The sequence below is a fragment of the Mycothermus thermophilus genome (assembly GCF_041956435.1).
Source record: "Mycothermus thermophilus strain CBS 625.91 unplaced genomic scaffold VTJ04scaffold_6, whole genome shotgun sequence".
Classification (NCBI taxonomy): Eukaryota; Fungi; Ascomycota; class Sordariomycetes; order Sordariales; family Chaetomiaceae; genus Mycothermus; species Mycothermus thermophilus.
In genome coordinates, this window is record NW_027191432.1 from 2,131,773 (window position 1) to 2,156,205 (window position 24,433).

At 57.9% G+C, this 24,433-nt stretch overlaps 9 protein-coding genes across 9 annotated transcripts; 5 read left to right on the forward strand and 4 right to left on the reverse strand.

The window, feature by feature from the left end:
• Positions 1-2,957: 2,957 nt before the first annotated feature.
• On the reverse strand, positions 2,958-6,598 carry VTJ04DRAFT_9184 (uncharacterized protein; the record flags this gene model as incomplete). Its single annotated transcript, XM_069367703.1, has 2 exons — positions 2,958-3,281; positions 3,356-6,598. 2 exons carry the CDS (start codon positions 6,596-6,598, stop codon positions 2,958-2,960), a joined length of 3,567 nt encoding a protein of 1,188 aa, XP_069216005.1.
• A 566-nt stretch (positions 6,599-7,164) lies between these two features.
• Positions 7,165-9,161, reverse strand: VTJ04DRAFT_9185 (uncharacterized protein; the record flags this gene model as incomplete). The annotated part of the gene is made up of 4 exons (XM_069367704.1): positions 7,165-8,199; positions 8,293-8,883; positions 8,940-9,065; positions 9,123-9,161. 4 exons carry the CDS (start codon positions 9,159-9,161, stop codon positions 7,165-7,167), a joined length of 1,791 nt encoding a protein of 596 aa, XP_069216006.1.
• A 502-nt stretch (positions 9,162-9,663) lies between these two features.
• On the forward strand, positions 9,664-10,614 carry VTJ04DRAFT_9186 (uncharacterized protein; the record flags this gene model as incomplete). The annotated part of the gene is made up of 6 exons (XM_069367705.1): positions 9,664-9,753; positions 9,861-9,925; positions 10,015-10,183; positions 10,251-10,317; positions 10,417-10,464; positions 10,535-10,614. 6 exons carry the CDS (start codon positions 9,664-9,666, stop codon positions 10,612-10,614), a joined length of 519 nt encoding a protein of 172 aa, XP_069216007.1.
• Positions 10,615-11,048: 434 nt separating this feature from the next.
• VTJ04DRAFT_9187 (uncharacterized protein) lies at positions 11,049-12,408 on the forward strand (the record flags this gene model as incomplete). Its single annotated transcript, XM_069367706.1, has 2 exons — positions 11,049-11,135; positions 12,217-12,408. The coding sequence occupies 2 exons, from the start codon at positions 11,049-11,051 to the stop codon at positions 12,406-12,408; spliced, it is 279 nt and encodes a 92-aa protein (XP_069216008.1).
• An 86-nt stretch (positions 12,409-12,494) lies between these two features.
• On the forward strand, positions 12,495-13,591 carry VTJ04DRAFT_9188 (uncharacterized protein; the record flags this gene model as incomplete). Its single annotated transcript, XM_069367707.1, has 2 exons — positions 12,495-13,497; positions 13,563-13,591. 2 exons carry the CDS (start codon positions 12,495-12,497, stop codon positions 13,589-13,591), a joined length of 1,032 nt encoding a protein of 343 aa, XP_069216009.1.
• Positions 13,592-13,636: 45 nt separating this feature from the next.
• Positions 13,637-15,299, reverse strand: VTJ04DRAFT_9189 (uncharacterized protein; the record flags this gene model as incomplete). Its single annotated transcript, XM_069367708.1, has 4 exons — positions 13,637-13,736; positions 13,779-13,977; positions 15,002-15,125; positions 15,183-15,299. 4 exons carry the CDS (start codon positions 15,297-15,299, stop codon positions 13,637-13,639), a joined length of 540 nt encoding a protein of 179 aa, XP_069216010.1.
• A 342-nt stretch (positions 15,300-15,641) lies between these two features.
• On the reverse strand, positions 15,642-16,163 carry VTJ04DRAFT_9190 (uncharacterized protein; the record flags this gene model as incomplete). Its single annotated transcript, XM_069367710.1, has 3 exons — positions 15,642-15,694; positions 15,898-15,982; positions 16,101-16,163. 3 exons carry the CDS (start codon positions 16,161-16,163, stop codon positions 15,642-15,644), a joined length of 201 nt encoding a protein of 66 aa, XP_069216011.1.
• Positions 16,164-17,604: 1,441 nt separating this feature from the next.
• On the forward strand, positions 17,605-19,789 carry VTJ04DRAFT_9191 (uncharacterized protein; the record flags this gene model as incomplete). Its single annotated transcript, XM_069367711.1, has 3 exons — positions 17,605-17,816; positions 18,135-18,223; positions 18,798-19,789. The coding sequence occupies 3 exons, from the start codon at positions 17,605-17,607 to the stop codon at positions 19,787-19,789; spliced, it is 1,293 nt and encodes a 430-aa protein (XP_069216012.1).
• Positions 19,790-20,965: 1,176 nt separating this feature from the next.
• Positions 20,966-23,886, forward strand: VTJ04DRAFT_9192 (uncharacterized protein; the record flags this gene model as incomplete). Its single annotated transcript, XM_069367712.1, has 5 exons — positions 20,966-21,127; positions 21,324-21,782; positions 21,852-23,114; positions 23,218-23,724; positions 23,839-23,886. 5 exons carry the CDS (start codon positions 20,966-20,968, stop codon positions 23,884-23,886), a joined length of 2,439 nt encoding a protein of 812 aa, XP_069216013.1.
• Positions 23,887-24,433: the final 547 nt, after the last annotated feature.

A 24,433-nucleotide genomic window follows, 5' to 3' on the forward strand; every position in this document is an offset into this window, starting at 1 on the left:
AAAAAGTGGGGCATATCTCGACGCGACCAAACGCGTCTCATTGAACTCATATCGCCCTTCCTCCCACTTCATCCTTCCCTTCCCTTTCTTCCTCACCATCCAAACCCACCACAACGACCTCGCAGGAAACCCGTCTCAACCAAACGCCAACCAGATCCAAGATGCCCGCCCGAGGTACATCTCCCGCCAATTCCTCAAGATCCAATCCGAAAACTCTACACTCCCCCTCCGATCGACCTCCCCGCCAGCATCTTTCGCTCTCTTCTCTCTTTCTCGCACGTCGCCTCCCCCACAGTTCTCCGACTCCGGTTTTCCGCAAGGAATGTCTCTCCACGACCGTCCCGCCGTGCCCTGGTCCTGCAACCCGCAGTACGCCGCAGCTTCAATCCTGTATCAGGAACCCTCAAGCCTGCCGCGCATGGCGTTACTGCGTGTTCATCACCCCCATCTTCTTGTCCCTCTCTCTCCGAGGGTGGACAAGCCAGGTGCCACTGGGACGAACCGGTCTCGGAACTTAACCCTAAGTAGACTTTTGGTTTTCAGTCTTGCGCTTTTTATACAGTCACACGGCCGGCGCCTTTTAGGCCAAACGTCTTCTAGGGCCCGGTTTTTGTCGTCTTTGCTGGCCGCTGAAAAGTGGTGCATAAGCGACCGAAACCGAGTTGTCCCGAAGGACACGAGGCTGAATGGCGACCCCGGCCGGCCTCCAGTCACCCCTTCACCGGGGTGCGCAAGGTCCTTTCCCATGAGTCCACACGGTAAGCGCCTCTGGCCTGAGGCCGCTCGTCGGGATTGCGACGCTGGAAGTTGAAGACTCTGGTCAGCATGGATTGCCAGCGGGACGTGTTGGTCGAGGACTGGGTAGGACGGGATACACTCACCTATTTTACGGCTTTACGTCGTTTTGCATGCTCTCATCGCCGGCCGCTGAACCGGCACCGGAAAGGGAAGGGAGAGCGTAGCCCGGCTACGAACGATCATCCAAGCGTTTCATTTTTTTTGTCCCTCCACCAGCTGCTCACCTCGCAGGAATCGTTTTTCTTTTCTAGAAGAAAACGAGCGAGGGCTGCTCTGGCTTCCCACGGAGACGCATACCGGATGATAAACTTCAACCAAACCTCTATCCGCCTGGCTATCCCGCTTTCGGACCCTTCCCTTTCCACCTCCCGAGGTGTTCCTTCATTCACCTCCATACAGCATGCGTATCCCGCCCCACGCCCAAACCTCTTTGTCCTCCTACCAACCCCCGCAGGCCTCGTCGCGGCAGCTCGACGCCCGACGAGTCGCGCAGAAAACAGACCTTCTGTTCTCTCCGCGAGGTCCGACCGGGCGCATTAACCCCGCCCTTCGTAGGCTTTTCGTCCTACGTTGCTGGTGGGGACGCCAAACTCTTCTGCTTACCTAGGTATCTAGGTAGGCAGATCCATCCCTTCCCGCACCGCCGCCGGGTGGCCTGAAATATTGGCATCCCCATTCTGGCTGAGTGTCTAGGGGAGATGATAGCACGGTTTTTTGTGGATGTCTTTTGTCCGTGCGGAACCCGCCCTCCCCTGTTTTTTGTCTTCACTCTCGGACCGTTTGGTCTGAGCAGTGGCAGTGGGAGAGGAAACAAAAACTAGTCCACGTTGGCAGTGCGTTTCACACGGAGAGATGCTAGCTGGAGAGAGTCGATCGGTGTACCGGATGATGTGGCTCGGTTTTGGCAGGGTTTTGGTCAGGGGATTGTATCGATGACGGCCGGCTCTGCTGTGGGCTGGATATTTTACTCACTCTACGGCGAAGGTTTTTTGACGTCTGCGGGGTCGCGGGTTTGTTTGTTTGCTTGCCGTCTGTCGGCCGAAGTACGCGCGGTGTGCTTTTTCAACCCGGGTACCTCAGGGGAAGACGGGCTGGCGGAGAACGGGGGGCTGAGTTTACCGGGACCCATCTCGAGTTGGAGTCAAAGCTTCGCGCTTGTCTGGTGCTTGGATATCCCTTCGTTTTTTTTTTTTTTACTGTCAGTCTGTTGGAACCTGAGGTGGCTTCGGGGAGGGGAGGTGGCACTCGCTGGTTTCTTCAATGGCTGACCGGATGGCTGGCATAATTTTTTGTTTGTTTTTGCTGCTTTGACAGCAGCTTGGATGGATGGACGGGCCCGTTGGTTGGGTGGTCCTTGGTTGCTCTCCTCCTTCCTCTTTCTTACTCTGTCTCGGTCTCGATCCAGAAATGGCGGGATGGGATGGGATGAGGTTGGGAGGAGGGCAACCCCTCTCCTTTGAGAGGATAAGTATTCCCCCGTTCTACTCATCTTCCAAATCTTGGTCAACTGTTTAGAGTTGAGATTTGCTAACTTGCCAACAGCAGATGAGGAAACCATCTTAAAAACACCTTTGGGGTTGTCAAAGTCCTGCGGCCTGCCAGGTGGGTCCTTGTGGGAGAGACATGGCCATGCAACCTCATGCTATCTTCACATTGTCTATTTTCCATACTCAAGGTAGGTATGTACATCCGTGAGGTGAGCAGGCAATATTCCAGCCTAGGTAGGTACAGAGTATACCTCATAAACACCTAGGTACTTCGTTGGTGCTCATACCAAGTCAAAACAAGCATGTATCCAACAGCCGACGATACATTCTGTTCAAGCTTCACATCCCATTACCAAGTAGTTATAACAAGGCAAACACTTGGAGCAAGAGGGTGAGAAAGATCAGAGAGGTCAGGGCAACCCACGTCCCCAGACAACGTGGACCCATGCAGCAGCCATCATTGCCTGTTGTTGAGCCATTAAGAGATAGTGCGCATAGTGAAATGCGGTAGCAGATAGACCAGACTAGACAAAACAACAAACTCTACATCCATCAAGGCATTACCAAACCCCTCCATCCATTCACCCATCCCAACATCACCTTCTCCTTCCCAACACTCCCCTCCCTCCTTCTCTCCTCTTACCAAGCAAGTCCTCCAACCCATCCATCTCCTTAATCCGCCGCCGCCCTCGCCAACGCCTCATGCAAATGCGGCGGCAGCCGGTACCTCAGCTGGCTGGTATACGCTGTCAGGTCCAGACTGATCTGCTTGAGCTCGTCGGCCATCTGGCGCGCCGTGGCCTGGTTGCCCGTGAACATGCCGCTCGTGGCCAGGCGCTCGCGCTGGCGCGCGCAGCACGCCACGGTCCACAGCAGCAGGTTAGGCACGTTGATGGCGACGGGCTGCGCGAGGCTGGGGAACTTGGCCGCGTAGTGCCGGATCTGGGCCGGGTCGCCGCGGGCGGTGAGGGGGAGGATGTCGAGGGCTCGGATTTTCTTTTTCCTTGGGTTAGTAACTTGTCTGGATGGATAGATGATAGTGAAAGGGAAGTAAAGGGGAAAACACTCACGTCAAGACACTCAGGCCACCGGCCCTGCTCCACCAGCGCCTTGATCTCGCTCATCTTGAGCAGCACCTTGCAAGCCTCGCGGTTCGGCTCGCGGATCTTCTGCCAGAACATCTTGTCCCGGTCGTACATCATCATCATGGTCCTTGCCAGCTCGACCGGGTCATCAATGGCGGCCAAGCTCAGACTGCTTCCGGGCTGAGCATCCTCCTCCCCGCTCTTATCCTCTCCGCCCACCACGCGCGGCTTGACCGGCACCAAGCGCATCGGATCCTCGCCAATCTCGAGCGACACGGCCTCGCTGAGCGCGCGGCTGACGATGGACACAACCGCGTCGTAGTCCTCGGCGAGGTGGTACAGCAGCACCGCGTCCGTGGTGCGGCCGTTGTCCTCGGCGAACCCGGCCGCCTGCAGCGTGATGGCGCGCATAAAGTCGTCCTCCTGCCCGAGCGCGATCAGCGGCCCCCGCTCCTCGATGACGCCGCGAATGCGCGTGCCGTCGGGCCGGATGTCGCCGATCAGGCGGCTGTACTCGCGCGACTCGAGCACTAGCTCGCGCAGCGCCTCGTGGCACAGCGCGGCCTGCTGCTGCTGCTGGGCCGGGCCGCCGGCGTCGTCGGCGTTGAGGCAGATGAGCGCCAGATAATCGACCGCGGCGGCAGGGTTGGCGGCGCGGAAGTCGCGTGTGTAGTAGCCGAGCATGCGGGCAAAGTTGATTTGCGGCTGGGAGCGCGTGTTGTGCGAGAGCAGCTCGTTGGCGCTGGCGTGGGCGTCGGTGGGCCGCAGCAGGCCGTAGTAGGTGAGGGCGATGGCGAAGTGGACGGCGTCGACGTACGAGAAGGGGTAGAGATAGGCAATGGCCTGCTCGAACATGCCCGACAGGATCTGCAGGTAGAAAAACATGCCGAAGCTGCCGTTGGTGTCGTCGGCCGGCGTCTTGGGGAAGTGCTTGAGCCCGATCTCGCGGATGCTGGCCTGCAGCTCGGCGAGGCCGTACGACTCGCCCGCCAGCTCGAGCGAGCGGTCCGTCTCGCGCGCCAGGTTGAACTGCAGCCAGATCCAGTCCTTGACGTCGGTCTGCAGGCCGTCAAGGCTGCGGTTGGCCAGGTCGCAGCGGCCGATGATCTTGTAACAGGCCATGCGGAAGGGGTCGATGGAACCCTCGGGGGCGTTGCGGATGCGCTGGTTGTACTCGCTGGCGCAGCGGTCCTGCATCTGGCGCTTGAGGCGGCGTTCCTCGCTCGACGCGTAGCTGTTGATGTAGCCGGAAAAGGTGCGGTCGATGCTGCGGAAGTGGTTCTGGTTGCGGTTGACGTAGGTGGCCGCCTCCTCCACGAAACCGGCGCGCAGCAGGTAGAAGACGATGGCCCAAATGTACTCACCGTTGGCCTGCTGCAGCTCGACGCCGTCGGGGACGAGTGTCTTGCGGGCAATGCGCAGCCGGATGTAGGCCTTGATCTTGCTGACGGCGTCCGGCAGGCCGCCGAGGTTGGCCTCCTGCGGGTACTTGGCGATGAGCGCGTTGGCCTCGTCCCAGAACTGCTTCTCCAGGAACGCCGTGGCGCCGCTGAGAATCTGCTTGCGCAGGTTGATGGCGTTGGGCGACTGGGGATTGGGATCGAGGTACTGCTTGGCGAACCGGCGGGCGCCGGGTGTCTGGCCCGACTCGGGGAACTCGCCGACGATCTCCATCATGGCGCGGTAAGCGTCCACGATATGGGGGCCGTGACGGTCGCCAGACTTGGACTCGAGCTCGGCCAGGTCGCGGCAGAGGTAGATGGGATCGCCGCGTTGGCGAGCATCGTTGAAGTCGCGGATCTTGTCGGCCAGCTTGCTCTGCTTCTCGCGCAAGAACCGGTCATCAGCCGAAGTCGTGCCCCCAACCTGGCCAGCCCCTTCCTTACGGGGCTCGACGTCGGTGAAGCCAGGAGCATGGCTGCCGATGCGGCTGGGCGTGCCGATGACGGACCGCTGCATGGCAGAACGGCCCAGGACGCTCATGCGTTGGCTGGGACGCTCACCGGGAGGCGGCTGGCTCGCCTTGCGGCGCGACCGGCCAAAGGTGCCTTGACCCTCCTTGGACGGGGTGGCGGCACGAGCGGCGGCTTGCGTGGAAGAGGCCTCCTCGCGGGGCTTGATGCCGAAGTGCTGGTAGATCCGACGGCGCTGGGCCTCCCATTCCATGGTCACGTTCTCCTCGAGGAAGGCGTCAAAGTCACGGACAGAGCGCTCGAGACCGTCGGCGATCATGCTGAGGGTGGTCTTGTTCTGCAAGTTGGACAGGTAGGTCTCGACATCGACCTCACCAAGGCCGGTGCCGAAACCGGGCGTTTGGGTAGCAGCGGCGCGCTCGCGGGCCTGGAGGCCGAAGGTGCCCAGGTCGCGCACGGCGGCGCCGGGGTCGACGCCCGAAGCGGCGAGGAAGTAGTGGGCCTTGCCATGCTCGATGGGCTTGTCCTGGGACGGGCCCAGCTTCTTCAAGCGCTGGCGCAGGTCGCCGAGGCCGAGTTGAAGGGAGGGCAGCTCGCCAAGGGCTGTCTCACCCTCTGCCTGCTTCTTGTTCTTGGCCAGCAAGCTGTCGAACAAGGCACCCGTGGGAAGCGCGGATGGAGGGTTCTGCTGACCCTGCTGCTGCTGCTGTTGTTGCTGGTTGGCCAAGCTCAGATTCAACCCTCCGCCGATGGGCGTATTCCCGAACAAGCTCGTTCCAGCAGCAGGCTGGGTCGTTGTGGCGGTCGAGGTGCCGAAGAGACTCGTTCCAGCGGCGGGCTGGGTTGTTGTGGTGTTGCCAAACAGGCTGGTCCCGGTGGCAGGTTGGGTGGTAGTAGTGTTTCCGAAGAGGCTCGTGCCTGCGGGCTTGGCCGTCGCGGTAGAGGCGCCAAAGAGGCTGCTTCCGGCGGCTGGCTGGGTGGTAGTAGTTGAGGCGCCGAAGAGACTGGTACCAGAAGCGGGCTGGGTTGTGTTGGTGTTGGTGGTGGTGGTGCCGAAGAGGGAGGTTTTCGGGGTGGTCGAGGTGTTGGTGGAGGTGCCGAACAGCGACGAGCCGAAGGTGGACGAGGGCTGGGTGGGAGTGGTGGTGGAAGTGGTGGCGGGCTTCGCGCCAAAGAGAGAAGAGCCTCCGGTGGTCGCGGTGGACTGGCCGAAGATGCTGTTGCCGGGAGCGGAAGCAGGCGTGGTGCTGCCGCCGGCCAAAGAGCCCGTCGACTGGGCCGCCGCAGGCGTTCCCCGGCCCATAAACAGCGACATTTTGTCGGTTTAAAAATCAATTGCGAGATTTTGGGTCAGGGATTGTCTCGCTGGGGATGATCCCGGACGAGAGCGATGGCTGGACGGCTGGGAGTCGAGGTTGGGCGACGGATTGTGTGAAGAGTTGTTGTGTTGTTTGAGTTTGGGGCTATTTTTTGTTTACCATCAGGTTTCCCTTGTCCGCTGCCTGCACCCGAAAAACGACAAGAGCTGCTTCCCTTCGCGCGCCGACTTTTGCTGGGCCAGCATTGACGCGTGCAGGGGTCTGTCTTGGCACTTGGATGGGCGACCCTAACCCTTAACCACATACCAACTCTTAACCTCCACCATTCCATCATCATTATTATCATCTCTTGGTGATCTCCAAGACAAGGACCATTGAGCCCAAAAATCAGGGATAGAAGTAAAGCAGAAAAGGGCAGCCAAAAAAGGTCCCCAGGTCACCTTCTGGATATATTGAGTAAGAACCAAACCATGCCTTTCAACATCAGTCATTTATGTCATGTATTTCTTCATCTCTCACCAACAGACGACCAAGGGAGCCATCCACATCCACACCGTCCATCTCACACCTCCCTCCCTCCCAAAGCCTCATCCACCCACCTCCTATACGCCCCCTGCCTCTCTGCCAGATCCAAAAATACCTTATACTTAACCTCCAACAACCTCTTCTCGCCCTCCTCCTCCCTCGGCCTGACCACCCCTCCCGCCCGTCCCATCCTCGTCATGATCTCCCACAGCCCCTCCCCCGTCGCCGCTTTCGCCCCCAACATGGCCGCCCCGAGCACCACCGCGGCGTCCACATACCTTGGCAGCACCACCGGCAGCCCGGTCACCGTCGCCATCAGCCCGACGAGCACCTCGTTCTTGCACTGGCTGCCGCTGAGGAAGATGCTTTGAATCTTATGTCCGGCTTGGTTCATGGTGTCAATAATCTGCCGCGTCTGCAGCGCGATCGATTCCATAGCAAGGTAATACCCCAGCGCGAGCGCGTCCCGGCCGACGTCGTGGCTCATCCCCACCATCGCGCCGCGCATGTGCGGATCCGCGAGCGGCGAGCGGTTGCCCCATAGGTCGCCGTAGAAGAACAGATGCCGCGCGAGGTGGGCGATGTTGGGCGCCGCCTGGGCGCGCTGCATCTGCGCGAGATGGGCGTTGAGGAAGTCGTAGATGCTTTTCCCCTCCGCTTCCGCCGCGGCGAGGGTGGAGGGGTACGCCGGGTGCGTGGTGATGACGTGCCGGAGCAGCTCGCCCGTGGCAGACTGCCCGCCCTCGGCGAGCCAGTACTCGGGGATGACCACGTCGCGGTAGGGTCCCCAGACTCCGGGGACGAAGATCGGGGTGGGAGACATGGCGAGGTGGCAGGTCGAGGTGCCGGCTACGGCGGCGAGGCGGGTGAAGGCTTGGGAGATGTCCGGGCTGGTTGTGGTGGTGGTCTCGGAAGGGGTGAGGGAGATGTTGGCGCCGACGGTGCCGATCCAGCCTGCGTAGGCGTCGATGACGCCGCTGCCGATGGGGATGCCCGCGGGAAGACCCAGGTCGGAGGCTGCGGAGGGACTGAGACCGCCGACAAGTTCGCCGGCACTGAGGAATTGGCCATTCTGGAGCCGGAGGGAGTGGCTTAGCTCAAGTTCATACAGCTCCGATAGGTCCGTCAGAGAAGACAAGAAAGGGACAGACAGATGAATACATACCTCCCCATTCACTCCACCAATCCTCCTAAACCCCTCCTCCACCAACTCCCCCAGGCCAATCTCCCTCAAAAAATCCTCCTGCCACCCCTTGACGCTCCCGTCCACGCCCACCGGCACATACCCCTGCTTACACACAGCACTACACAAACTCCTCGTCTCCCCGCCCGTCGCGATATGCGTCATGGCGTCCACCAAATCGTAAAACTTGGCCCTTTCCCACAGCTCCGGCGGCATGTGGTTCTTGAGCCACAGCACCTTGGGCGTCTCCATCTCGACGTTCATCTTGCCGCCGAGGTAGCGCAGCAGGTTGTGCCCGGTGGCGTTGATGCGCTCCGTCTCGGCGAGCGGCCGGTGGTCGAGCCAGAGGATGACGTTCCTGACGAGGTCTTTGTCTTGCTCATCAGCAGGTTGGTGGGAAAAGTGCGGCGCGGTGACGGGGACCGGCTCGTCCGTGTCGTGGGTGAAGACGGCCAGCGAGCAGGTCGCGTCGAAGCCGATGCCCTTGACAGACTGGGGAGGGACGGACGAGGAGGCGAGGATCCGGCGGACGCATTTGCAGATGGCGCGCCAGATGTCGGTGGTGGATTGTTCCTGGGAGGGGGAGTTAGCGGGCAGATGTCAAAATAAGAGCGGCATGGGAAACTTGCATAGTGGCCGGGAGCCGGCTGCCACATGCGAATGTCCTCGCTGGCTAAGGCTTTGATGGTGCCGGCCGAGTCGATGATGCAGGCGCGGGCGGACCCCGTGCCGACGTCGACGCCGATGTAGTGGTCCTAGGCTGGGAGTGAGTCTGCTGTGTGTAAGCTGGGGATGGTCATTCCGAGGCTGACCTGCGAAGCCCTGTGTCGATGATTAGCAAGCGATAGCATAGGTTACATGTTCAACCCTGACTTAGCCATACATTTTGTATCCTGGTAGTGCTCAAGTCAAGGAAAACGCGGTTACAGTCTTTGCCCCTTTTTTGAGTGATGCTGAGTGAGGGCACCTGAAGTGTTGGGCTGCAACTCCTCCCGAGTCTTGAGAATACTGGGGACCAAAAAGACCAAGGCAGTCTTTCCTGGCTAATCCCAAAACTCAAAATGTCCCGGATTGCACCAGGAATTCCTGAGAAGCCTGAATGTTGAAGCTCCAGTGAGCCGCCGACGAGATGTTGACTTTCACTCCTCAGCGGGGCTGTGTGCGGCGGGACCGGCGCCGGGGAGCCCAAGAGGGAGTGGGGCACAAGGCCGAATGTCTCGGCGGACAAGCTCCGGTGAAGCTTCCGCCAAACAACAAATCAACCTCGGGTGCCAATTCTCAGTCTTGTTCATCCATCTCTTCTTTCACCGCCCGGATAGACGGATAGACGGTATTAAGTCCAAAATTGCTGCCATGGAGTCCGAAACAGCGCCATCCCATGACGAAATCTGGGACGACTCGGCGCTGGTAAATTCGTGGAACGAGGCGTTGGAGGAGTACAAGGTCCGTGACGGAGCTCCATACCGACTTATGGGAGCTCTCCTCTCATGGCGGAATCGGTGCTGATGGGTTGGTTGGTTCTGACACTGACACGCCGCTGATCATGGCAGAAATATCACAGCATCCACCTGCGAGGCGGCAACATTGACGAGATTCTCGACCAAGAAAACAACATGTGAGCACTCATCAATCAAGCAAGGAACAAAACAACACATGAAGCACTGCGTCATCATGAGCTGACCGCCGACTATCCCATCCCACCAGCAGCGCCGGCGCCGCCAAGCATGAAACAATCCCAGCAGGGCAGCTCGACGACCAGCAGCAAGTCCACGATGTTGACAAGGACGACGCAATCGAGGAGGAGCAACATGAAACAGCACATCCGCCAATTTCGGATGTCCAGCCCTCCGGAAACGCGGGAGCCGCCATCCAGGTGAGAGGTTTGGCTTGGCATGAAACAAATCCCCCCCAAGGCTGACCTTGCGTGTGTGATGAAACAGAGCGGCGAGAAAGCTGCTGCTGCGGCCGCTATGCCATCGATGGGGCCGCAGACGTTACTGGGGAATGGTGAGTTTCTTTCTTGAGAAATCCCAATCCGTCAGGATGCATGCATGTAACCTCGAACTTCGAGGGGGCAAATTGCTAATGTGTGATGGCAATTGGCAGTGCAGGATGAAGAGCTCAAGAAACTCCTGATGTCTTGGTACTACGCAGGTGAGATTGAATTTTTGTCGGTACCGTTCTTGTGGGCTGTTGATATCTCTGACTCGGGGTGTTTCTACAGGGTATTACACGGGCTTGTATGAGGGGAGACAGCAAGGACTCAAACAGGCCGAGCAAGCTCAGAAGGAAAAGTCGGGGTAGACGAAGGGAAGCGAATGGAGCCTTGTCTAACGCTCTCAAGGTTCATTCTGTGTACAGTTAAACATTGTTTCTTGGAGTTTCTCTGTCATGACAAAGTCTAGCCTATCCGTCGAGATGGAGCGTTGAAGCTGCCATCGAAAATGACTCCAGAACTGGGCTGGGGAAGAACCAACCCAACCCCAGAATCGCCCAGCACAGAAGCTTCCCCCACGTGGTCTTGGCTCAGATCTTGGCATTTGGAATCAGTCAGTTAGCGTTGCGACCCTAACCCCTGGCGCATCCGCCGCCCCAAACCCTGATCGGCGCCAAAAACGACTTTCTGCGACATCTCGCGTTCCAAAGCCTGGTCTTTCTCCTTGGTCGCTCCTTTTTCCCACGGACTTCCCGGCTTCTGGCCACGTCCGAGCGGCAGTCTTTTCGCCCTTCGCCTCTGCATGGGAAAGACGCCCTTCAATCCCCCTCGGAAACCATTGACCCGCCGCCACAAGACGCCTGGGATCTCGAAGCCGGATGAGCTGCAGGTCCGTTTGTTCCGACGGCTTGGGCTGGGCTATAGGCTGGCCTTGACATGCTGGACGTCACGGCAGTTCGGGGCTGAGCTACCTTCCATTACGTCTTCACGGCCTTGAGTCCTGGCTTTTGTTTCATGCTGTCAGCGTAGTTCCGATCCGTCGGCTGCCTCCCAGTCTTTTACCTAGGATTGAGCCGGTGACATAGTTGCGAGCTTGTCTGGAGGGGCCTCGAGAGAGACGAGACATCAATATCATCGGGCTTCCTGGTTGCCCTATTCGTACACAACACCACAGAAGCAGCCTCCAAAATCGACTGCCGTCTTTCGGCCTCGCGAGTCCACAAGGCAAATGGCCTTGTCAAACATGTCGTGTGGTGGCAATCGCCAAGCCATGGGAAATGGCGAGACTGCTCTCGCTACAACATCGGATGGCCGTCCTGGCCGAGTCAGGAACATGGCCCGGCCGATCCAAAGAAAATCCATGGCATCCTGGATTGAAACAAATTTCCCAGTCATTGCCATTCCGGACGCTCCTCCGGATGCACTGCCCATGCGAGGTCAACCGCCCAGCCAGCTCAGCGCTTGTCTACGAGGTAGTACTACCTAGGTAAGCGCTCCAGGCCCGATAGGAGGCCGGAGATTTTGCCAACCAGAACGACACCTAAAATGGCAGTTGGAGCGGTGTAATTAAGGTTTTGCCCCCCTCGCTCGGCTCTCTTCATCCATGTGCCATCCGTGCGGCTCAGGCTTGGCCGCATGCCAAACCAACATCTGAGACGTGCCTGTGTCACAGCCAAGCCCCCTGCTCCGACCCCCCTACATCGCCGTAGACCCGGCCTGGACAAGACCTCGCCGCCCCAAGGACGTCACCGTCACCTTGACAGGGGAAACCTTTCTGCGATGAGGCTTTCCCGAGTGTTTCGTGCCAACTCAGAACTTTCCCATCCCTGTAACCCCCTGGCGGGCCTGGAGGGCCTGGCGGGGTGACGACCGGGATCTGCCTTCACCTTCATCCTGTTTGAAGATCATGATGCCGGCGATTTAAGCCCGGGCGGTCCCCCATTCCTCGGGCCTTTGCTCTTCCTCTCAAGAAGCCTTGTTTCTGCATCTTCTTCACACACAAACCACCTCTTTCTTTTCCTTTTCCTTTTTCCACCACTTCCTTTCTGTGTGTGTTTTCACTCATTTGGTGGTTGATCCATTCCATTCGCTTCTTCGAGCAGGGCCTCGCTATTTCAGCATCCAGAGAACAACGTCATCATCGTTACTACATTTCGACCTAGTCTTCAGTCACATATTCAGCCTTATTTCCTCTTATAAACGACAGCGAGATCTAAAAGGACCGCTCAAGTAAAAAAACACAGTCAAAATGAAGTTCTCAGCAACCGCCATTCTGGGCCTGGCCCCCCTCGCCCTCGGCAAGGCCATCAACAATGTCTACCCCAAGGAGCAACGAGACGGCCACCTCAAGTCTGCCGTCATCGGCGGCAACAGCGTGCACGTCACCCCCGCGCAGCTGGCCGACCTCTCCCGCCTGATCGGTCTTAACCCCGGCAGCGGTACCTCCATCAACTTCCTCTGGGTCAACCTGGGCGGCGGCGCGGCCACCACCGTCATCGGCACCGCCTCGACCGTCACCGTCACTCAGACCATCAACGTCCCGGGAGCCACCGGCGCCCCCAACGCCGTCGTCACCGACGCCCCGACCACCACCCAGGTCGTCGGCGCCGGCGCCACCCACAGCGTCACCGTTGGTGGCCCGCAGGGCCTCTCCTTCTCCCCGCAGGAGATCAAGGCCGCGGTCGGCGACACCGTCATCTTCACCTTCCTCTCGCAGAACCACACCGCCACCCAGTCCTCCTTCGAGCAGCCCTGCGTCCCGCTCGACGGCGGCATGGACTCGGGCTACCAGGCCAACCCCAACAATACCGTCAACCCCCCGCCGCAGGTCGCCATGCAGGTGATGGTCGACACCCCGCTCTGGTTCTTCTGCAAGCAGGGCCCCCACTGCGGCCGCGGCATGGTCTTCAGCATCAACCCGACCGCCGAGAAGACGCACGCCAAGTTCCAGGAGCAGGCGATCGCGCAGGCCGGCAACGGCGCCGGCTCCGCCATCACCGGCAACGCCCCGCCGGCTGTTCCCGGCAATGACAACGCCGCTGCCGACCCGAGCGCCTCGTCCTCGCTCGAGCCCCTGCCCAGCGCCACCGACTCGGCTGGTGCCCCCGCCGCCCCGACCGACAACAGCGGCGTCGCTACTGGTATCGGCGAGGTTCTCCCCGACGGCGCCTGCCGGTGCGCGGTCCAGTGCACGTTCAACGGCTTCCCGTCCGCCCAGATCCAGGGGAGGGATGCGTTTGGCGGGTTTGGTGGTATGTCTTCCCCTCGTCTGGTTACATCACACAAGAGAATATAGGATGCTAACTCTGCTTGACAGGCTCGGTCCCCATGGCCATGGTCATGTAAAAGCCTTAACGCGTCCATGAAAACAAAAATAACTCTCCTAAGGGGTTATGGGGGGGAATCATGATCACATGTTGGGGTTAGGGAGGTTGATGGAAATACCACACGACATGTTGCTGTAGACTTTATTCTTTTTTTCTTTCGTGTCCTTTTTTTCTTCTACCCTTCGCTGTCGCGATGGTTCTCGTACCTTACACAATACTTCCCGCGCCGGCGGCGCTGGTGTTGGGGGTTGGTTGGGGAAGAGGTTGGGGATATGTGATACCTTTGCCTATATGACTGGGTCGTTTTAGGTGTTGTTTCTTTGACACATTTATCTTCTGGATGCTGGAATCTTAATACATAACGTTGAGGTGGACATTTTTTCTGCTCCCATGTGTTGAAGTGTGCTGTGATAGGATAGCGACATGTGTGTCTGTGTAGAGATTCCATGGGAAATGGATCATCATGTAGAGGTCTCCCTTTTGATAGCTTCTTTGGTGTTATTTGTCTCTTGACTTCGAGTTTGTACTGAGTACTCCGTACACAGGAGTCTTGCTCCCCACAGTATGTGCCACCTTCCAGAGTCCCCCCCAGGAGTAATCCGAACGTACACCGTTAACCACCCGAAGATCAGGTACTTATCTGTTGATACATAACATACCTTAGATACCCGTTCCACACTTGGTAAATACCCAAGGTCGTTGACGGAGGAATGACACAATCCACCACCTAAACACAGGTGTTTTACCTCTCCCCAGCCCACCGTGCGATGCAGAGTGTGGTAGGTATGAATCTGCCTCCCCATGTGTACAGACGGACCAAGCACTTTACTCCGGAGTCATGTTTGTCTGGACTTGCACGGTTTTGTCAAAGACGTAGCTCTCTCGAAGAATAAACATCATTACGCCCACCAAGGGATATAGCTGATGCCCCGGCATGCGTCATGATGTAACTGATGGCGTGAAAACCCAGCTTCAACAGTCGTAGGGAATAAATACCTGAAGGACCTACGGAGTATGTACATTCAAGCACTTCATTACTTATATCTTGCTCGAGTTGCTATGCAACTGAGGTACTGTGCCTGGACCTACACTGAAGGATTAGGATCAAAGGAGCCCAATATCTTACCAACATCACCTCCCACCCCCAACAACACATCAAGGACAAACCAGTCCAAAGCCAAGCGAGATGTCTCTCAACCCTCCGAGCCGCGAGCTGGACACTGCCATAACCCAAAAGAGTATGCATGTCCCAACAAGAATCGAGGTCAGGGAAAACAAAAACACTAACAACGTCAGCGCAACAACCACGCACACAACATCCACCTTACAAAACAAAGCCCCGCAAGACCTGAAGTATAAGGTAGCTAGCTAGCTTGTTACCTACGCGCCTACCGACTGTCCGGACTTGGACTGGCCACCACCACCATACCTGGTAGTACGGGGGCGGGTGTCTGAGGTTCAGGGTCGGCCGAAGAAGTCACTGCTTCTTCCGGGTACCGACGTTCGGCACCGGGCCATGCCAAACATGCCTGCCTCCCGTCGCGTCCCCTGGCCTACGTCCTACGCCCAGGGAACAAGACAAGCCAACGCAAAATAAAGACAGAACGAACAGGGAAAAGGATTGATAACAGCAATGGGTGAGGGCTAACAGGCACCGGGCATCCAGGTCTCTTTCTTGAGTCGAGGAAGAGAACCCGAACGCCGGACCCGATACCACCCACGCCCATCGCCATCACCACCCTTTACCCTACACAAGTAAAAGACAAGACAAATCCCGCAGAAAACATGTCCTGAAAAATGGAAATCCCAGTTCCTTCCTCCCAACCCTCCTTGCATTGCCAAAAAGAAAGAGCAGCGTTGACGCCAGCCAGTAAGTCCTAGACTCCTCCCTCCGTGAAAATCATGGATCCTTCCTCCCCCGCGCGCACCTCACTCCTTGGTTGATAAAAAGCAGAATGCCCCGTCGCTATGTGTCGTTGGAAAAAAAAAGTCGTGGTGGAGAGAAAAAGAGATGGGTTGTGGGCTGTGAAGGTGTTGAGATTAACAACAGCCTCTTAGTCGCGAGATATCTATTTCTTGGCCTGAGCGGCTGCCTGGGCCTGAGCGGCCTTGCGCGCGTCGGCTGGAGAGGACGAGTTAGTAACATATGTCGCTGATTCAAAACACGTTGTTGTTGTTGCTGGGGATGATGGATTCCGATCGCGGCACCCGCCGTTGTTCCGGGATCGGTACCCGGTTTGTCGGCCGGGGTGGCGGTTCGATCGGGAAGGACGGGTTCGTCTGTGGGTGGTGAGAGGAGGGGTGGGGAGGAGGGAGGGCGCATACCGGCAGCCTGCTTCTCGCGCATCTTCTGGGCGGCAATCTCCTTGGCCCGGGCCAGCTCGCTGCCGCTCATGCCGTGGGCCTTCTTCTGTATTCGGGGAAACAAGAAGACTTTGTGTTAGAGCTTGATCCTCTGTGTCGTCGAGTTGATGATGTTGGGGTGTCGGGGACGTGTTGGGGCTGGGGGACTAGGCGGGATTTCGTACTTGCTGAGCCTGCCTCTTGAGGTTGGCCTCGCGGGCCTTCTCGCGCTGGTTGCCGCGGGACATTTTGGCGGTGTTGAGGTGTGGAACAGGAGAGAACGGGGCGATGGAGGTGGATGCGTTTGAGAGAGGGGGTTGAGTGAGCGTGTTTTGGCAAGGCGATGGTGTGCCTGGTGATGCGGTGGTTGTTGGAGTTGCGAATGGGTGAAGTGGAAGGAAAAGCGGGCCGGGGAGACGGGAATTCGAGGTCGCAGCAGCGGTCTTGGGTCATGCGAGAATCGGAAAAGGCATTTGCCACTTGGCACCGGCTGCTGCCGGCTGAGGCTGTGTTCGCGACAGGCATCAAGAGGATTCGGGGCGATTCCATTGGCGGACTAGGGAATGCCGAGACATTTGGGCTTTTTGAACCGCTTCGTCCAATCATGTCCGATGTTTCGGGATTTCCTATTTTGTGTCATGTTAAACGCGCGGAACGGAGACTTGTCCGCGGCTGTTGGCGCCAACGGGCCTCTTTCTTCTCGGCCGTGAATGACAAGCGCGCTCAAAATAGAACTGACGGGGCCCAGGCGGTGCGACCGAACACGAAGTATCTTTGAAACAGGGCCTTGAATTGTCAGAGCGTGTCATTGTGAGGGTTGGATGAAGGCTGAAGCAGCACATGCATCCCTAACCCTGGATTCCGGGTTGCCATGTGGTCTGTCTGTGCTGGACAATGCCGTGTCAAAAGTTCGGACCCACTTCACCCCTGCATGGAACACAACCCGGAATTCTTCAACAGCATTTCCAGATTGGGTTCTTCGGCATCAACACAATAAGAGCCATTTCATGCCGTCAAACATACACGACTCTGGTAACCAACACCACGCCATTGCCAATGCCCAACAAGTCTTTGGTTTTCTCTCACCTTCTTCATGACAGAAATGCCGACAACTTCAAATGTGGCGAGCTTGTGCAAAAAAGCAGTCAGTCAACGATGCCCAAGGCTAAAATCCTGAAACAATCTTGGCTCGCCATGGGCCAATGGATGCATCGAACAGGCCCCGCGTTGAGGATGCAGGGCACCGCGAATCGAACCCCGCGACATGGGTCAATATCGGGAGCCGGCTCCCGTTTTGTTCGCGTCAACGACCTTCGTCCGATCCATTGGATCTCAACGATCGACAAGAGTTGCGCGATGCGCTGGCAGCAGTCCATCCACGACCTCTGACCTGGCTCTGCGCGGGGGGTCTTGACACCTGAGAATCCCGGTCCCCGGCATCTCAATCGCGTGGTGTGTCCCAAAATGGCTTCATCGCATCAGTCAGGTCCAGTTGTTCGCCCTGTTTCCTTTCCGGGCCCCGTCCCCCTCCCCGCGGGAGGCAGCATCTGCGTGCCGCCGACTGCAACGGGCCTGTCGCGGGGCCTGATGCTGCGTCTTTCTTCCCGGAAGAGCTCGGCATGTCATTCTTTTGCTTGACTGTCCTACCGTCGTAGCCGCGTGAAGCCCCTGTCCGTCTTCCACCCTTTCATGAAACTTGTCGTAGCTTCCGCCCGTCGACCACGAGAGCCCGCCCAGCGCCTACGGCTTCATTGGCTGGAAACACTGGAGATCGTCTTGATCAATGCGAAACGGGGCCAGACGGAGACTTCGCCCGGCCAGATCTCTTCACCCACACTCGACGCCCCCCCTGGCCTGAATACTTGTCCCCCCAGACCACCTCACCTGGGTTGTGTGTATGTGTATGTTTTGTTTTTCTTTGTTCGGCGTCAAACTTCTATTGTCCCTATTGTTAAAAAGGGCCACTCGCCAGCACAACGCACAGGGTTGCTGTCCACCTCGATTGTCTTTATTGACAACGCAATTGTTCGGGGACCTCAACAACACAATGAGGGCGGTCCCCTATTGAATACTATTGTGTCTGGGTTTTCTTTTCCTTTCTACATCCCACATAGACCATACGGCCAGGACCGTGACTTTTCCTACTCTTATCCCACCATCAAAACTCTCTTTCCTCGTTTCTTTTCCTTTTCTCCATCTAAAACCAACATCTTGTCAAGTCCGCTAGACACGCAACACACGTCCACATCATCAAGAACTGCTGGCAGTTTTACAAATCGCAACTCCTCGCAACATCGCAACATTTTTGGTAAGTTACTTATACCCCTCGCCCCATTGCCCTCTACACATTTCCCCCTTTGAGGCCCAATAGTGTCGGTCAGTTCGATCGTGGTCCGTTGGCATACATACTTGGATGTTCGAACATCTGCCCGCCATGAGGAGATCTGAAGACATACGTCGGAGTCCGACTGTTCGCTCTGAGGTGTCTGCCTTCACCGGAAGCCACCCGTCAGGGCGATCGTCGCTGGTGTCGGTTGACGAAAATCCGTGGGAAGAGGTTCCCAGTCGTCGGGATTCTCCCATCTTGGGCAACACCATCCTTGGGCCAGCCTCGAATGAGGCGGATGTACCTCCACGGCGTCACCCTAGCAGGGCTCTTCGAGGACCTGCTCACCCCTTGGCCAGTCGTGTGCCTCTGGGTCGAGTCCCCGAACACCCTGTCGCAGTCTCGCAGCCAGGCGAACCACCACCGCAATCCTGCTCCGCCTCCCTACACCATACATCCTCATCCGCGAGCTCGCAGCATGGCTCTCAAGCGAGGGTCATGAGCGGAGCACTTCCGCCGTCCACAGTCCAGAAACCAAGAGCTAACAAGATCCCAGACATATCAACCCAAGCAAACACCGCCAAAATGTTTAGTCTCGCTCACGATTCGAAGCTCCTCGGCGCTGGCCACGTCATTCTCAATGTCATCCGCGTCTTCAACCTGATCGGCCTGGCAGCCGTCATGATGGCCAGCATGGCCATGCCCATCCTCTCGGGCATCCGCGGCCACTTTTACTTCTTCGACATGATGACGCACGTCTTTTTCTTTTTGCTCTCGACCTTCCTCTTCGTCTCGGAGCTGCCCGTCCCCTGGAAGCGGCTCAAGGAGTACTACGAGCGCAACTGGCCCGTCCTCGGCCCCGAGCACTCGCTGGCGTGGCTCGGCTGGGGCATGGTTCTGATCGGCTTCCAGATCCTCGGCGACATGTGGAAGCCGGGCTACCGTCCCGAGGTGATTGGCGACGATTGGTGGCGCGCCTTCCTCGCCGCGGCGATCCTCTCGGTGACCTTTGGCTTCTTCAACATTGCCGCCTCGGTCATCTTCCGCCTCTCCCCCGACGCCACGACTGACCACGTCCGCGTCACCTCGCGCCAGATCCGCACCCACGGCAACCTCGCCCTGCAAAACGCCGTCAACAACAAGGGCTTCGACCTTCCCCCGACCTTTGCTTCCAGCCGCTATTCTCCGCCCCACCGCGACAACTGGTCGGACCGCAGCTGGACCAAGGAGCAGGAGGCTGGCGTCCATAACAATGGTGGATGGATGAACGGCGGCGGCGTGGTGGGCAACGCGCTGGGCTCGTCGGCGGCGGCGGTCAAGCGTATGACGAGGGTGTTCAACCCGCGCAACTTCCGCAAGTCGAGGATCACCATCAGCAAGCCCATCCCCCAGGATTCGTTGGACGTCGAGCGCGGCGTGACTAGCCACAGCCACAACGCAGACCGCGCGAGCCCGATCATTCCCGAGCTTCAGCGGCCGCCGACGGCGCTGCACCCTGCTTTTACTGGAGGTAGTCGGTACAGCGAGGCGCACATGGATCGGTTCTGAGGGGAGGAGGTGAGATGGGCAGGAGGAGCAGGAGCGAGAAGGAAAGCAAGTCTTTCCTTTTCTCGTGATGATGATACATTGCAACATCCACTCTCTAATTTTTCCTTTTTTTCCGTCTCTTTCGTACAGGCATCAGATTAGCACTCGGGATGTGCTTGGGACCAACGGAACAGGAACCGGAGTTGAGGCGTTTACATGGGAGGGATTTCTGGTACAAATGTATACCCACTGTATTGTGACATTACCCAGAAGTAGTTATTGGGGAACCTAATTCAAAGTTGATATCTTAAAATAAATGAGGTGTAAAGTGGTGGTGAAGTGGTGGTGGAGTGTGTGTTGTTGAGGTCTCCTTATGTAACCCGAACCCTGTAGATAATGCTTCCTGGTGGTCTGTGCACCCTTTGTCTGGAGCGCCGCCTCCTGCCGCCAGCCGCCAAGCCGGGAGTCGCCAACCGCCAGTCGATCTGGGCAGCAGGTGCACGTCCGGTTCTTTTCGCTTGCAATCAACGTCAGCAACCTGAACCTGAAGTTGGAATTTAGTCTCGTTCCCAGTTTCGCTTCTTCCTCTTCTTCCTTCTATTTCTCCATCTTCCTCACCATCGACCACGCCCACCTCCATCGAATATACTTCCGACTAATTTTCAAGACAGCGCGTCCCCTTTCCCATCCATCCCTTGCCTTGGCTCCATCCGACCTCCACGACAGCAGCAACACACCTGACGCGACACCTGAGCCATTGCCATTCCTCAGCCGTGATCCAGCCTAACCACCCCAACAATACAACAGATGGATAGAGAGAGGTCATTGTGAATTGGGAATTGTGAGGCAGGCAGGCAGGCAGGCGATATCGGAGGAACTCAGTCATTGTGCGCACGTCATTGTGCTCCTGAAGATCAGAGAGAAGATTGGGGAGGGAACCGGGCTAAGGGTTCAATTGACCTGACCGAGGAGAGAATAGCTGGGTTTCTGCCTATTGTTCTCGTCGTGAAAGGGGTCCCTCCTCTGACAAAATCTCTCGTGCTTCCATTTCGTGACTGGAACACGTCGCTTGAGGAAGAAGAGGTCCCTCTGCATTGCACTGCACAACACACATCTCTATCGTCATCCACTTGTTGATTTGACTCTTTTCTCTCTTCTCTTGACCTAAGCGACTTTGAACGCATCATTACCACCGTCATGGCGGACAACGCTGAGGATGTGGCCGAGGACTACCGCCAGGCCTTGGAAGACCTCCAGGTCAACTCGCGCATCGAGATCGCGACCTTGACCAACATCGCCCGAGAGAACGCCCAGCATGGCTTTGCCATCGCCGAGGCTTTGGCGAACCACATCAAGAAGGTATGATTTTATTTTGTGTGTGTTGCTGGGACTGGCTGTGGTTATGGCGACTTGACGTGTCGAGCATCACAACGACACTGACCACGACGACAATGACATTGACGATGACAACACGAGTCGCGGAATGGATTACCCAATCGCGGAACGAATGACCCAAGTCGCGATCAACAAGCAGTAGCTGACCATACATGTTCAGGCTCCTCCGTCGCGGACGCTCCCTGCACTCTACGTCCTCGATTCCATCGTCAAGAACGTGCCGACCCCCTATGCCCTCTACTTTGGACCCAAGCTCTACTCCATCTTTATGGGCGCTTATACCAAGGTCGACAATGCCACCCGCCGCAAGATGGATGAGATGCTCAAGACGTGGAAGGAACCCGTTCCCGGCTCCATCTCGACCAAACCCGTCTTTCCTCCCGAGCTCGTCCGACCTATCGAGCACGCCCTCATGGCCGCCCGCAATGCCGCCATGGCTGCCAACCAGAATAGCTTCCAAGGCCAGCAGCAGCTTATGCGCGGTCGTCCGCCCGTTCCGAATAGAGATACTCCCACGCCGCCCACGGGCAGGCCGTATCCGCCTCCGCAACACCAGCCTCCTCCGTACGGTGGAAGACCGGATGCTGTCCCGCAGCCACATCCGGGACCTCATGGTAATGTAAGTGCCTTTCATTCTCCGTGTTGCCGAGTTGCTGACTACGAGAATGTGTGGCTGACATGTTCTCAGGGCCCCAACGCGCTCCCGCACCGCGGCACACCCCAGCCTGTCCCGCCTGCTGGATCATATCCTCCTCTTCCTCACCACCACTATCAACAACCGGCAGGGCCGGGGTATGGCGCCCCGCAGCAGCCGGTGATCAGCGTAGAGCAGTTGAAAGAGGACATCCAACGGCTCATCATTGCGGAGAAGGCCGAGTTTGCCCAGGACCCTCTTGATGCTAGTAAACAAACCAAACTGAAGGCACTGCTGGACTTGCAAACCATAATCCAGACCCAAGACATGCCTCAGGATCAGTTGAAGATCATTAAAGATCGACTTGCTGAACTTGCTGTAAAACTCCGGCCGCCGCCGCCACCACCGGCAGCGGCTGTTCCTGGGGGAACTGTTCCGGCACCTGTGCCGCCGCAACCTGCATATCCCGGGGTGGCGCCGCCTTATAGCACATCAAGCGCTCCGGCGCCCGTTGTGCCCCCGTCCGCGGCCGCCGTGGTGGCTGCTGCCCTGGGTCGTCCGCCCTCTGCTGCTGCCACCACCACCAATCTCCCTGCCGCTCCATCTGCTGCCGGTGCTGGTGCTAGAAACACGCCTCCTCCTGCTGCTGTTGCTGCTGCTGCTCCTCCTCCGGCGGCGGCGGCGGGTGGTGGTGGTAAAGTCACGTTGGACTCGCTCTTCGGCCAAGGCGCCTTTGCGACGCTGTTGTCGGCTACGAGGAATTCGGCCACGCCGCCTGCTGTGGTGCCGCCTCCTCCTCCGCCGCCGGTGACGGGACAGCCACAGCAGGTACCACAGTTCCCGGGGCTTGGGCCGAATGCGGCGGCGGCGATTGCTGCCGCGTTGAGACAGCAACAACAACAGCAACAAGTACCACCACCACCGCCGGCGGTAGTACCGCAATCTACTACAACTCCAGCTCCAGCCGCGACACCGGCAGCGGCCACGGACCCCTCCGCCCTCCTCGCCATGCTCCGCCAATCCGGTCTCCTCAAGCCCGCGGGGACGCCCACCCCTCCTCCCCCCGCCGCCGCCGTTGCGGACACAGGAGTGCCGACGCTGGACACGGCGTCGCTCAAGATCTTCCGCCCCCATCTTATCTCGCAGCTGTACGAGGAGCTCGGCCCGCCGTGTACCCAGTGCGGACGGCGGTTCAAGACGGACGAGGAGGGCAGGCGGAGGAAGACGGCGCATATGGATTGGCATTTTCGGGTGCACCAGCGGTTGGTGGAGGCGGAGAGGAGGGGGCAGTGGAGGAGTTGGTGCGTTGATGAGGGGGTATGTATTTTCTCTCTTTCATTCTTTCCGTTTCTCCTTCAAACTACTACTACTGCTTGTGAAGATCGTGAGAGACTGACGCATGGAACAACAACAAAAACAGGACTGGATCCGCTCCCGCGAAGCCATCGACGAAGATTACACCCACCCCACCACCACCGGCACGGGCACCACCGCCGCGGCCAGCACCGGCAGCACCGGCAGCGACTCCTCTTCCTCCCCCACCTACGACCCGTTCTCCGCCCCCTACTCTAACCCTCTCCCATCAAACTCCTCCTCCACCGCCCAACCATCCTCAACCCTCCTCCCCGGCGCGGCCGGACGAGCCTCCACCCCAACTGTGTCTTCTTCCACATCTTCATCATCCCGCCATCATCAGCAGGTTCGGTATATCCCCGTGCCCGAGGACTCCTCGCGCGTCAACAGCGCCTGCCCCATTTGTCTCGAAAAGTTTGAGATGAAGTGGCTGGACGACGCGCAAGAGTGGGTGTGGATGGACGCGGTGAGGCCGGAGGGCGCGGGGGGGAGGGTGTTTCATTGGAGTTGTCATCGGGAGGCGTACGGCGGGGGGAATAGGAATGGGAGTGTGTTGGGGAAGAGGAAGGCTGAGGTATGTTGATTTTTTTTCTTCTCTCTCTTTCTTCCCTTGTTTTTTTGGGTGGATTTGGTTTGTTGATGTTGATTTGGTTTGGAGTCGATAACTGACGGTGTTTGTTTAATACAGGATGATGTTGGCGGGTTGAAAGGGAGGATCAAGACGGAGGGGTACTGAAGAGAAAAGATTTACATGTGAAGAAGAAGGGGAGGGATATCCCGGATGGTGATGCTGTTGATAAAGAGGAGAAGGAAGCAGGAGAAGGAGGAGTTGGGGGTTTAGGGGTTGGGTGTTTAAGCGAGCTTCATCTGCTTTGCTCGTTTCCTCTGGCATGGCATGGCATGGCATGGGTGGACGGATGGATGGATGGGTGGATGGATGGGTGGACGGGTGGCATTTATTTGATCTTTTTCCCTTCCTCTGTTCTCTAGAGGCGAGAATGGGAGAGTTCCCTGACTTGGGAAAGGGGTTTTCTCAGGCATTTACGTTGAGGTTTTTTTTTTCCTTCATCGAGGCGGGCGGTTGCTGCATCGGTTGTTGGTTTAGCTTGTTGTCCCGGGCTGGAATAGCGAGGTTATTAGGTAACCTTGGTAGGTGACCGGGGAAGGGTGTAGATATTGCATGACATTGCTGAAGATGGAATTGGGGAGCGTCTGATAGTGGTGTGGTGGTGGGGGGGCTTTGAAAAGATGAGATGAGTGAGATCTTTGTGGTTGACAGATCA